Source organism: Microcebus murinus, chromosome 6, assembly GCF_040939455.1.
Source record: "Microcebus murinus isolate Inina chromosome 6, M.murinus_Inina_mat1.0, whole genome shotgun sequence".
In the NCBI taxonomy this organism is placed as follows: Eukaryota; Metazoa; Chordata; class Mammalia; order Primates; family Cheirogaleidae; genus Microcebus; species Microcebus murinus.
The window spans coordinates 41757696-41770250 of record NC_134109.1 but is presented as its reverse complement, the minus strand read 5'-3'; the positions used below and the strand labels follow the sequence as shown (position 1 = coordinate 41770250).

The following is a 12555-nucleotide window of genomic DNA, read 5'->3' as shown; positions in this document are numbered from 1 at the left end:
TATATTCTTGAGGTTACTGTGGATCTTAATGAACACCTGAACTTCAGACTAATCAATAGTGATCAAAAATATTCCCAGGACATCCAACTATCTGTGTCACCCTTATTCTAACACTTTTGGGAATATAGCTACCTATATTCTTTGAAAAAAAAATATAATATGTATTCTTTGAATCCTCTGTGGGATGGTCTATCATATAGGAAACCAAGCTACAAATACGGTGGTCTTTTGAATGATCTAGCCTAAAATATAATCGAAGATTGGCAAAAATCAAACTAATCATGTAAGGCATTAAATAGGTACCAAAATGCTCACATAATCTTAGCTTTCAAAAAAAAAGAAGCTCATTCAGAGATATATACATGGATGCAAAACAATTTCCAAAATAGTTAAATTAAAAGCCCACAGTCTAAAGCTATTTGTATAGTATGCTACTGATTACTTTTACATAAGTGAAGACAGTAGAACTATATATATGTGTGTGTGAGAGACTTATGTCTTATGCATGCATATTCATAGATTATTCTGGAAGAAGACCTAGGCAACTGGTAATGGTTGTTTTCGGGGAAGGGTAATCAAACTCAAGGATTGGGTAGGGGGAAGACATTTTTTCCACTTTCTCTCCTGTTGCTATTTTAGTTTTCTTTTACTTATTCAAAAAAATTTAAATAAGTAGAACCCTACTTACTTGCAATTTTGGATTTTACTTCTGAAAATCTGAAAGATAAAAACCAATGTTGAGGTTTATTAGTTGTGACAAAAACACCATGGTGATATAAGATCTGACAAAAAGAAAAACTGGGTGCAAGTGTGTATGGAAAAACTCTGTACCATCTTTATAACTTTTCTGTAAATATAAACTATTATAAAATTAAAAGATTATCAAAAAAACAAAAAAAGGGGGGGGGGAGAGAGAGAGACAAAGCCAGAGGACAGAGTACTGACAGAAAGCATGCTAGATGACAAAATTGAATTTAGGTAATTCAGATGGGGTAGCTGGTTCTCATTTAAGAAATTCACATTCCCTTTTTAAAGAGGGAAGAATTCCGCACAAGGCATTAACAACCCAGGCAGACCTAAAACTGAGTTATTGTTCCTATTCATCTTCACTGGTATTTTAAATTTACTTGTCTGTCCCCTCACCCTGTTGGTATTTTTAAAAAGAAAGAAAGATTGATTGACAGGGTCTCACTCTGTTGCCCAGGCTGGAGTGCAGTGGCAAGATCATAGCCTCACTACAACCTCAAACTCCTGGGCTTAAGCAATCCACCTGCCTCAGTCTCCTGAATAGCTGGGGCACACACTATCACATCTGTCTAATTTTTTATTTTTTTTGTAGAGATAGGGTCTCACTGTGTTGCCCAGGCTGGTCTTGAATAAGTGATCCTCCCACCTTGGCCTCCCAAACTGCTAGGATTAAAGGTATGAGCCACCGTACATGGCAAGTTCTGTTATCATTATTTAAAAGAAAAAGATGATAAAATAATATGCTATATGATAATGATATAGTAATAATAAATGATAACATGATTTAAAAAATAAAAGCAGTGATAAAACTATAAAATGATTAATGATAAAATATACAAATAAATTATTTTAAAACTAAAAAAAACAACAACAAAAAAGAGGCCATAAAAAGCACCCAGCAACATGCCCAGCAGATTAACCAATCAATTGTTATTTGAAAACCAATATACCACACTGGAATGTCTTCAAATCGCAAATATCTAAGAGGAATGTATAGCAAGAAAAATTGATGTTGTAAGATCCTATGCAATTGTTTGAAGAGAGAGGAGAGTGGCTGATAAGAGATGCTAAAGACAGATAAAGGAGGAAATAAAAATTTAGAGAGGCATGAAAAATGATATATCAAGTCATGATAGATCACAGAATGCATAAAAGGCCATATTAATCTGTGTGGAAAAAAATTAAATCTAATTAGGGTATATATTCAACTCCAAGCTTGGAGGAAAGGCTAAAACAAAACCATAATAGAAGTATGTACATGAGAGGTGGAAAAGAATATATGCATGTGTGTTCTGGAGGGGAAAAAGAGAAAGGAGAGAGGGATGGGGAATGTAGCCAGCTATTATCCTGAACCTATTTTGAGCTCGACATTTTACCCATTTAAGTAAATGGTCCAGCTCTGGCATGAGATAAGGTTAAATAGAGTTTTTGGTGAATGACTCTAAAAATTATTACAGTACATTAAATCATAATGCTGGGCAAGTATGAGATTATTAATAATAGCTGAAGAATAACAGATGATCATTACAGGCTAATCTTTTATAATAACACAGAGTTAAAGAGTAAAACAGATACACTTTTGAGGGGAATTCACTACATGTTTGGAATATAATGGTTAAGCTTTAAGTACAGTAACACATCCATATTCTATCTGTTCCTGAAGATCTTCAAGTATCACCAAAAGAATAACAGATATATTATGTTATATAGAAAGTCATATTTCTTTCAGATATTCATATAAATGAAGCACTATCACAAGTTTAATAAAGAATCTGACATTCTAGAGACTATAGGAAATTATTAATATAAAAAAATTCCTTCTCAGTGGATAGTTTATTTTAGGATGAAATCTAATTTAGTGATGGCCTGGGGCCTTCCATTTAAAACATGAGCTCTTAATCTGAAGTCCCTAGGAAGGGTTCTGAGGACAAGTTAAAGAATCTAGAACTCCATGAAATTGTATACCACAATCTGTGTGGATATTAATTTTTTAAAGAAACTTTACAGCTTTCAACAGCTTCTCAAAGGTGCCCAAGACCCCAAAAAAGCTTAAGAACCTTCATCTAGAAATAGGAAAAAAACAGCTGAATATCTCTATACTTAAACTATCCTGGTTCTCAAAGTTCAAAATATGAAAATTCAAAATATTACTTCTTTTATACTACTTTTCCAGAAGACAAGGGACTGAAATTATTTCAAGGTGTATCATTAAATTTAGATAGTAAGAGTAGACCATATTTTTCCCATAAACTATTTTATACTATATCTTGTACAAAGGAGGTGCTCAATGAATTCTGGTTTAAATTAATAGGCAAAGAAACCATATAAGAAATAAAATACAATTTTATTCTATAAATTATAGCATACATCCAGTGTTGAGAAATAAACTTGCCTATCGAAAGGTAACTCCTGGGCGATTAGGTGCAACTTCTGAATGATGTCTGCTGCCTCTTTTATCTATTAAAAAATAAATAAATAAATAAATAAATAAATAAATAAAAGCAGTATTTTTTTTAAAAAAAATCTTATACATCAAAAAATAACTATATATTTGAAAATAGTACTATCTCTCTATGTGTGCCCACAGTCCCTCCCGAAAATTTTCTTTTAAAAATCTACAACAAATAAAACTTTATGAGCAAGAAGAATACATTTAGGATGCCACCAATGAGTAATAAATCATAAACATCTGTCTTCTGGCAGTAAAATTTGGTCAATTTTTGATGCCACAATCTCTTCCCAATAAAACCTGTAGTTCAAGTTTATTCTGACAAAAATTCAAATCACTGGTTACTGAAAGCCATGTATACACCTCTTCTAAGTTTATGAATCCAAAAAGAAAAAACAAGATTTATGAAAATAATTTAGGACATACTGCTGCATATATATACCACCATAATTTAAATAAATAAAACAAAAATGCTTGCCATTTAATGACTATATAAATTTATAATACTTATTCTAAAAGCAGATAAAGTTTAAAATAAAGTCTCTTGAATGAAATATAGTAGAGCAATGTGTATATTTATACAAGTTGTGGAACTAAGGAACTTAAGCAAGGTGTCTAAAATTCTTTAAATGCAGCTATCTGTGCTTATTTACACAATAGTGCAGAAGAGTTCTAGAGTGCTTATTTTTTCTCTAAATTTAAAATTAGTACTGAGTTTTACTTAGGCACAGTTTTAATAGCTGATTTTATGGTGACATTTTATTTTACAATCAAAAAGAGAGACTGCTATAAACATTAAGGAAGAACTAAGAACATTAATATAGATTTTTTCTAAGTACTCATGTGAACTCTGGCAAGCAACTGTGAATAACAACAGGGATTGTTCTTCTTGCTCCAAATGATAGAAAATGCAGCATTTCTGCTTCAGTTATCTCTTTCCTCCCAGTCAACTACCATGTACTCACTTTATCCTACTACACATGGGCACAGGTATCACTGCAGTATCTCCTTACCATGCTATTTAGTTGTATTAGCAAAGTACATCATGTTCTCCTTACAAATACTCACTTCAGAAAGAATATGTCTGGCTCACAGCCAGTTCTGTTTCCATCAGGAGTTTTGTTCTTGTTCTTTTTAGAGATAAAAGTCCTCACTGTGTGCTGTTTGCAAGCTTTGCTTACTGTACTAAGTTGCACAGCAATAAATAATGCTTGCTTTTATTAAATTTCCATAGCTAATTATTTTGTGAAAATTGTTTAAAGCACACATAGCTCTTAAGGTTACAACATTCTGTAGTTAATCAGTTAAAATATACTACAATAAGTACAAAAGCTGTCAAAACCACAATCTATTAATGCTTACATCTGTTACAGATATTTGGGTGAGGTAAGAGACTACCCATGCTAACAAGCAGTGTTAAAGATAACCAGAATCATCAAGCACTATCTACATGAGGAATAAGCTGCCATTCCAGGAAGAAAAACAACCAATATACATGTAAGGATGGAAGTAAACATAAAATAGGTTTTTTGTTTTGTTTTTTTCAGGAAAAAAGAAGAGAAGATTCTAAAAAGCAAAGATTAAAAAATAAAAAATGACTAGGGAACAAGAAGAAAAAGAAATATGATGTGTTATAATTTTATTTGATTCCATTTCTTCCCACAATCCCACATCTTTCTAGCTATGTGGGTGCTTTCCCTTTTCTTTCCACTGGGAAGGAGACTGGCACAAATTCCAGAAACTGAGATAGCTAGAAGTTTATCTAATAATCACGATCTAATACTATTTAAAAGTTCTTAAGTGTGGTTGACTGTGACAAACCAGGCAAAAAATTGATTCTCAAATAGCAAACAATAACCAAAATCTTGTGGGAGAGATGAGAGACAAAGTAATTTAGAAAGGAGAAATAAAGTATAAGAAAATAGGCAACATAGGAGATAAAAGAAAAAGGGATACAGAACACAGTAAAGTAAAAGAGCAATTAGCTTAAATACTGTTAATCTATACTTGCTTCTCAAAAATTACAGATGGCTAAGTAACCAAGTGAATGAACTAGCAAGAATATAAAAAATTTTTTTCAATTAAAACCTCAAAAATTAAGAGATAACAGTTATACCAAGAGCTATATAATTACTTGAGGATAATTAAAACGTTTAAAGAAAAGTATAAAGAACATAATTTCATGACGCAAAACATTACAAACAATACAAATCTGGTTAAAAATATATAAAATCAATTTTAAAATATTTATTTTTCTCTAGATTCTAAATGACTACTTTGAGCTGTATTCAAATAAATGGGACAATTCACATTAGGTAAAATATCTGCATTTTGTTTATAACAGAACATAAACACACTATACAATTAAACAGGTATAATCCAAGGTAACAGTTGAATTATACATAATCTTTTACATATAATTTTTTATAACATGTATGTTACAAATAAGTACTTTCATAATATGTTATAAATTTATGTTTATATTTAGAAAGCTTACAAAAAAAACCTACAACATTCCATAAGCTATCCTGAAAAAGTTTGGTGTTCAAGCCTTGTATCTACTCATATATCAAACTCACATAAACATACAAAAGCTAGACATTGCCAGTATTTTACAAGTTTTTAAGTATCATATGTCTCTTGATGTTAATCTTATCAGTTTTACTTTATATTATAAATTTCTGAAACTCATTCTTTAAAATATTGCCTTTAGAGGAATTATCATACATATGTAACCATTTTTTAAAGATCTCTAAAACCTATAAATTCTATAATCCAAAATTCACAAAAAAATTTATTGCTTAATTAAAAATGAACTTCAATAATACTTAGCTCTTATCATTCCACTATCTGAGATAATCTATGGAGCAAATTTGGGATAATTCAGAGACTAGATTCAACATATAAGTGGATTATGTTGCTATGTATATATATGATCCATAAGAATGTGCATTTTTTTCATGCATTTTGATTTTTTTTCCCACTGAGGGGAAGAAAGTGAGCTAAATTATTTTCTTTCAAAACTGTAGAGCAACCAATACTATGTACCCTTAGACCAGGACTAAGTCACTAGTACTATGAAAAAGATTAATATAAACAACTAAATCATATTTTTTTTCAGTTCTCCTTGGTCGAAACCGCTTTCATTCTTTATAAGAGATCTTTATTCAAATAATAAAAACTAGAAGTTCTGAATTCCTTATCTCAGCTTATCAATAATTTGGGTCAAACCATCCTACCAACACTCAATGGAATGTAACTATTCAAAGACTGTAAAAATTCTGTTTATATCAAAAGTCATTTATGATAAAGAAATACTTATGAACATAGTTAGCATTCTTAAGTCATGTATAATTTCATGAAATGCCAAGCAACCCAATTAAAAATTTGAACACTAACACTTCATCAGCAATCTATAGGAAACTTTATTAATTTATATTTTAGGGTAATAAAAATTTTTAACAAGTCAGCTACTCAGTGATTTGAAGTCTGATTCTGAAAAGTAAATATTGTAGCTCATAATTAGTGATTATTAATGCTGTGATTTGCTTTTATCCTCTGATAGTGCTTACCTTTTCAGAATTTGTAAAAACATCAGATTTCAATTCTCCATCTAGAAACTCATTAAAGTACTTCATCAGTTTCTGAGCCTCCACTGCCCGTTGCCTGGGTGTGTTTACCCCCTCCAACTGGTCTCCAAGGTGACAGACTTTGGTTGCTACATAGCTTATGTGCTCATCTAGTTCTTGGAAATGTTGAAAGGCAACCTAAGAAAATGTACATAAGCATAAATACAATTAGAGAACTCCATTTATAAGTTAATATACATTAAAACTAAACTACCATTCTCATGGTAGTTTCTTCCTCTCTCACTTAGGTAACTAAAGATAACATAGAAGTTATATATGAGATGATCTAAAAAATTCATTCTCATTAGTATGAAATGATATGAAAACCTATTAACCAAGTTGCAAACTTTACACCATTATTAAAATAATTATATTTATCATGAATACATTTGATAATCAACAAAAAAGTAAGGCTCATTACTACACATGCCATTTAATAAAGAACCTGGCACCATTTCGTCCTAAATAATGATTCTGAAAACAATGAACTAAGTATTCAAAGGCCAGACATCTAAAAATCTCCTTTGCTATTAAACTGAAAAGAAACAAAAGTATATCAGTAGTAAAAGATACTGATTAAAAATTGAGTACTTAACATTTATTTTAAATATTTCAGAAATGATGCTAATATTCTCGTATATAAAGTAAAATTGCGCTTTCCCAGTTTTTAAAACAGAAAAGAGTGCCGCAATTGTCCTATGGCAAAAGTTTATTACTTCCTAGAATATTCTTTCCCTTCTCTCAGGGTACACTACTTATTCTGTAGTAGATGAAAACGGTGTGCAATGAATGTCTTATAATTGCCAATAGCAGAACTGCTGATAATCTAGCATGGTACTTTTTGTTTTAACCTTAAATTAAGGGGAGAGAAAAGCAAATGTAAACATTTATTAAGGACTTTCTCTGTGCTATACACTGTTCTAAGCATATTACATGTATTTACTTAAATGATCCTCTCAACACCCCATTTTACAGATGAAATAACTGAGGCACAGAGAAGTTAAATTGCTTGAGATTACACAGTTTAAAAGTGGTAGAGGTGCAATTCAAACTCAGGCAAACTGGCTCAGAGTTTATTAGTTTAACTATTAATACTACATTACCAAGGGAAAACTGCATTAGAAATATTTGGAAACTGTCACCTTAACTATTTAAAAACACATTCCCTATCATATTTAAATTATTGACTTCCTTAATTAAAAATTTTCTCACGGCCATATATGCTTAAGTGAAGGAACTAAAACTGAAATTTTAGCAGAAATTAGTTTGCTAATCCCTAACACTAAAGAACTAATGGCCCCTGGGAGGCAGCAAGGCTAAACAATACTCTTCAAACTACACTTAGAAAGGCAATCGAATTCCAGATCAGGTTCAGTCTGTGAAAGGATTCAGAGGTTCCAGATTAAGTCTAGGGCCTAAGAGTAACTAAGAAACTTGGCCTACTTTGCCCCAGGACCAATCTAGTGGTTTGCTTTTACTCCGAAACAGACAGAGGAAGAAGAGTTCTGTGTCTGCTTTTTTCATAGTTATACTAGAATTCTCACTGGGGCACACTGATCATGACTTCTGTGGAACTTCCTTGACCAGGTTTTCTTTATAGGAAAAACCTGATCCAGGCAATACCTGGTCTCACATCACTTTGTTTTACGATTAAAGAGAATGCAAATGACTACCTAAATATCCACACTAATAAAGAGTACCTAAAAGTACAGGTCTACTGAAGTGTCATTCTTAAAAGTCTGCATTTTGGGCCGGGCGCGGTGGCTCACGCCTGTAATCCTAGCTCTCTGGGAGGCCGAGGCGGGCGGATTGCTCAAGGTCAGGAGTTCAAAACCAGCCTGAGCAAGAGCGAGACCCCGTCTCTACTATAAAAATAGAAAGAAATTAATTGGCTAACTGATATATATATAAAAAATTAGCCGGGCATGGTGGCGCATGCCTATAGTCCCAGCTACTCGGGAGGCTGAGGCAGAAGGATCGCTCGAGCCCAGGAGTTTGAGGTTGTTGTGAGCTAGGCTGACGCCACGGCACTCACTCTAGCCTGGGCAACAAAGCGAGACTCTGTCTCAAAAAAAAAAAAAAAAGTCTGCATTTTTATAGAGGAAGCAAGGACCACACTGAACTGGATGCTAACCCAAATCGAGAAAGGAGTACTGTGATCCCAAACCAATACTCTGTAGAAAGCCAATGTCAAAAGTACCTGATAACAATTTATTAACATTTTATCCCATCGAACTAGAGTGGTGGAAACCTGTACAGTAAGCCAGGCAGGGTGGCTCAAGCCTGTAATCCTAGCTCTCTGAGAGGCTGAGGTGGGTGGATTGCTTGAAGTCAGGAGTTCGAAACCAACCTGAGCAAAAGCGAGACCCTGTCTCTACTATAAATAGAAAGAAATTAATTAGCCAACTAATATACATAGAAAAAATGAGCTGGGCATGGTGGCACATGCCTGTAGTCCCAGCTACTCAGGAGGCTGAGGCAGTATCGCTTGAGCCCAGGAGTTTGAGGTTGCTGTGAGCTAGGCTGATGCCACGGCACTTACTGTAGCCTGGGCAACAAAGTGAGATTCTGTCTCAAAAAAAAAAAAAGAAAAGAAATCTGCATAGTTACTATCATTTGACTAGATTTTTTTAAAAACTTAAAACAGGAGGAAATAAAGACATGATAGCCTATATAAATTATATAAATTAATCACTGCTTAGCTAAATGTTTACCTGGTTGCTTTTTTGGAGCTCTTGTACCTTCTTGGCAAACTCCTTGGCTTCTTTCTGACATTGTTGCTCTAGTTTCTCTACTTTCCTTTGAATCCTTTCATCCATTATCTGGAGTTCTTGAATATGATTTACAAATTCTTCTAATAGTCTAATAGCAGAAAATAAAAAAATATATTAATCTATTATTAATCATTAGGAACAGACCACTTATCATCATAAAGAAAGTCTTAAGAGTTCCTTCAGCTTGGAATGATCATGTGAATTTTCTCCATAGCATCCTGTTAGGAATTTCTTCAATAAAAAGATCAAATCTTTCTGTAACTTCATGACTTCTTCATAGCTTTGTTCAGGCCACATAGCTTTAAAACAAACATGATGACATTTGAAAATATAGCCAGTCTTTATTGACTTTTCAGTGGATTGTCTCTAAAGTGAATGAAAATCTCACCCAGAATGGAAACAAATTTTATAGCCTATTTAAAACAGTCAAGAAGGTAAGCAGACTACATAAAAATAATAGTGCATCACAGAGTTTGGTGACTTTCTGTTCCCCCAATTCACAACTATACTTAAAACAACATATTCAACATGTTTTTGTTTTAGAAGTATAACTAATCCTTTCTAATTTATTACTAACTAGAAGAAATATTAAATTCCTATACTCAATAAAATCCTTTCCCTCATACCAGTTAAAGTGTTTCTTTAAAAGAAAAGGAATATAAAAGGAAAAACATAATCTCAAACTTCTAAGTCTCTGTTGGATTATTTGTGTCTTTTATTGGCCAACTGTTAACTAAAATCTCTTTACAGGACTATTAACAGGATTCCTAATAGTCACCTCTATTCTAACACAAATTTGTACTATACTGAGTCTATGAAAAACAAAACAAAACAAATTTTACTTTACCTTTTAGGATCAAAAGCTTCAGGTCCTCCTCTAGAGCCACCTCCGGGGGTTCTCCATACAAGACGTTCAATATACTCATCTGCCACAAAAGGCTCCTAGTTTACAAAACAAGTATGTTTTAACGAAGTTTCATATAAGAGTACTTAATATTACTTACAAAAATAAAACAAGTGCTACTATGTGAGACCTTAAAATGGAATTAAATTACTAATTATTTAAATATGCTTATATTATTAAAATGTACAAGATTTTTTCAATTAAAAAACTTGAATAAGCAAAACAAAATGCTTAATAAGATTAGGATATTAAAATACTAGGCCAGTATTAATGACCAGCTGTAACAACACAGCAGAAAAATGAGCAAAGGACAAAACAAGCAATTTTTAGAAAAAATAGAAATTACCAAAAATCATGCAAAATATGTACAGCCTTACTAGTAATCAAATAAGATCAAATTATCACTATTTTTTAACCTCAAAAACCAAGAAATTTTTTTTTGTTAATTATAATGAGCAATGCAACAAAGGGTAAGCTGAAATTTGTACTCTTATTGTTAGAAACGTCAACAGGTATAATCTTTTTGGAGGACAGTTGGTAACATTAACAGTGTTACAAATGCTCATATCCCTTAAGAGTAATGCTACTTTTAAAATTTTTTTTTTAATTACAGAATTTTATGGGGTTACATACATTTTGGTTATATAATTTGCTTTTGTACAGTTTGAGTCAGAGTTGTAAGTGTGCCCTCCAGACAGTCAGTGTGCATTGTTAGGTGTGAATTTACTCAACCTTTCCTCTCTCTTCCCACCTACTTGATTTCCCTTGAATTTTACTTCCCTATGTGTACAAAAGTGTTGATCTACTTTTAATATCCTAAGGGAAAAGCATATATGAGCACAAAAATTTTTGCAGAAAGTTCACTGAGCATTATGTGTAATACTAAAAAATTGTTTACATAAATATTCAATAAAAACACAATTGAAAAATTATGGTAAACTTATAGGATGAAAAGCTCTGTTCCTATTAAAATAACGTAAAAATTTGGAAATCAGAAAAAATGCTAACATAATATCTGATGAAAAAAGCAGAATATAAAATTTTCAAAATTTTCTCCAAAAAAGCATTACTTTTTTAAAAAAAAAAGAATATTGGAGTAGAAGGCCCAATCAAGAAAATAAACATTCAAATGTTCACCATCAGCAGATAACACATTTTTTGACTGATTTACACAGTAATCTACATACTTTCCATACTACCCTCTTTCATGAAAATGAATACCATATATTATCTATTTAGCATACAACTTAAACTGCTGGTGACTCCAGATTGAATTGTCATATCTCTAAAATTCTTTCTTAAATTTTGACAGATATAAAGTGCTGATATGTTTGAGAATTGAGTCCTAAGTATGAATTAGATATCCTTGCAAAGCAAAAACTTGGTCACCCTGAAATACAAACTCATTCAGCAAAATAGCATCACTTGAAAATTTCACTTTTGTTGACACAAAAGAGTTGATGCCTATCTAATAATTCTTAATTTCTATATATAAATTGAGAAATGCTGACTGAGCACAAACAAAGGAATTTATATTAGGGCTACTTAGAACTTTAGAAACTAAGCTACTGAAAAATTTTAGAAAACCTGACCATCACATGACATACCCCTAAAGAATGATGAGATGGTGATGTTAGCTAAATTTGTTTAAGTGCTTACTAGATGGCAGGCATGTGCCTAGTGCTTTACATACTTTATCACATTCTGTATGTACTATGATAAGTGTCATAGAGTAAGTCTACAGGGTAGGTTCTATTTATATTGATTCATTTTATACCTGTGGAGTTATATGATAAAAAGAAGTCATTTAATCCAAGATCTCAAAGACTTATCTGATTCCAAAGGCCCAAGTCTTAACTACTGGTAAAATCAAGAGCTTTCTCTTTAAAAGAGGCTAAATTACTTTAAGAAGTAGTCAGCCCTTCCAAAAGTCCACAGTACTTCCATTAAATAACTTCATATAGCAATCATAACTTCATATAGTAATTGTGTTCCTTCTATCATTTTGGTTTTCGCATACACATCTGTGTAAATACTTAATAATCTTAGTTC

General features: G+C 32.1%; 1 protein-coding gene across 1 annotated transcript in view; it reads right to left on the bottom strand.

Moving 5' to 3' along the window:
• EXOC5 (exocyst complex component 5) overlaps positions 1–12555 on the bottom strand; it is a 62537-nt gene that overhangs the window by 33893 nt on the left and 16089 nt on the right. Inside the window, exons 2-6 of the mRNA XM_012785614.2 lie at positions 10447–10541; positions 9540–9687; positions 6769–6963; positions 3140–3204; positions 689–717 (exon numbers count right to left, since the gene is read on the bottom strand). Coding sequence (XP_012641068.1) covers positions 689–717; positions 3140–3204; positions 6769–6963; positions 9540–9687; positions 10447–10541 — 532 coding nt within the window. The remainder of the gene's footprint in view (positions 1–688; positions 718–3139; positions 3205–6768; positions 6964–9539; positions 9688–10446; positions 10542–12555) is intronic.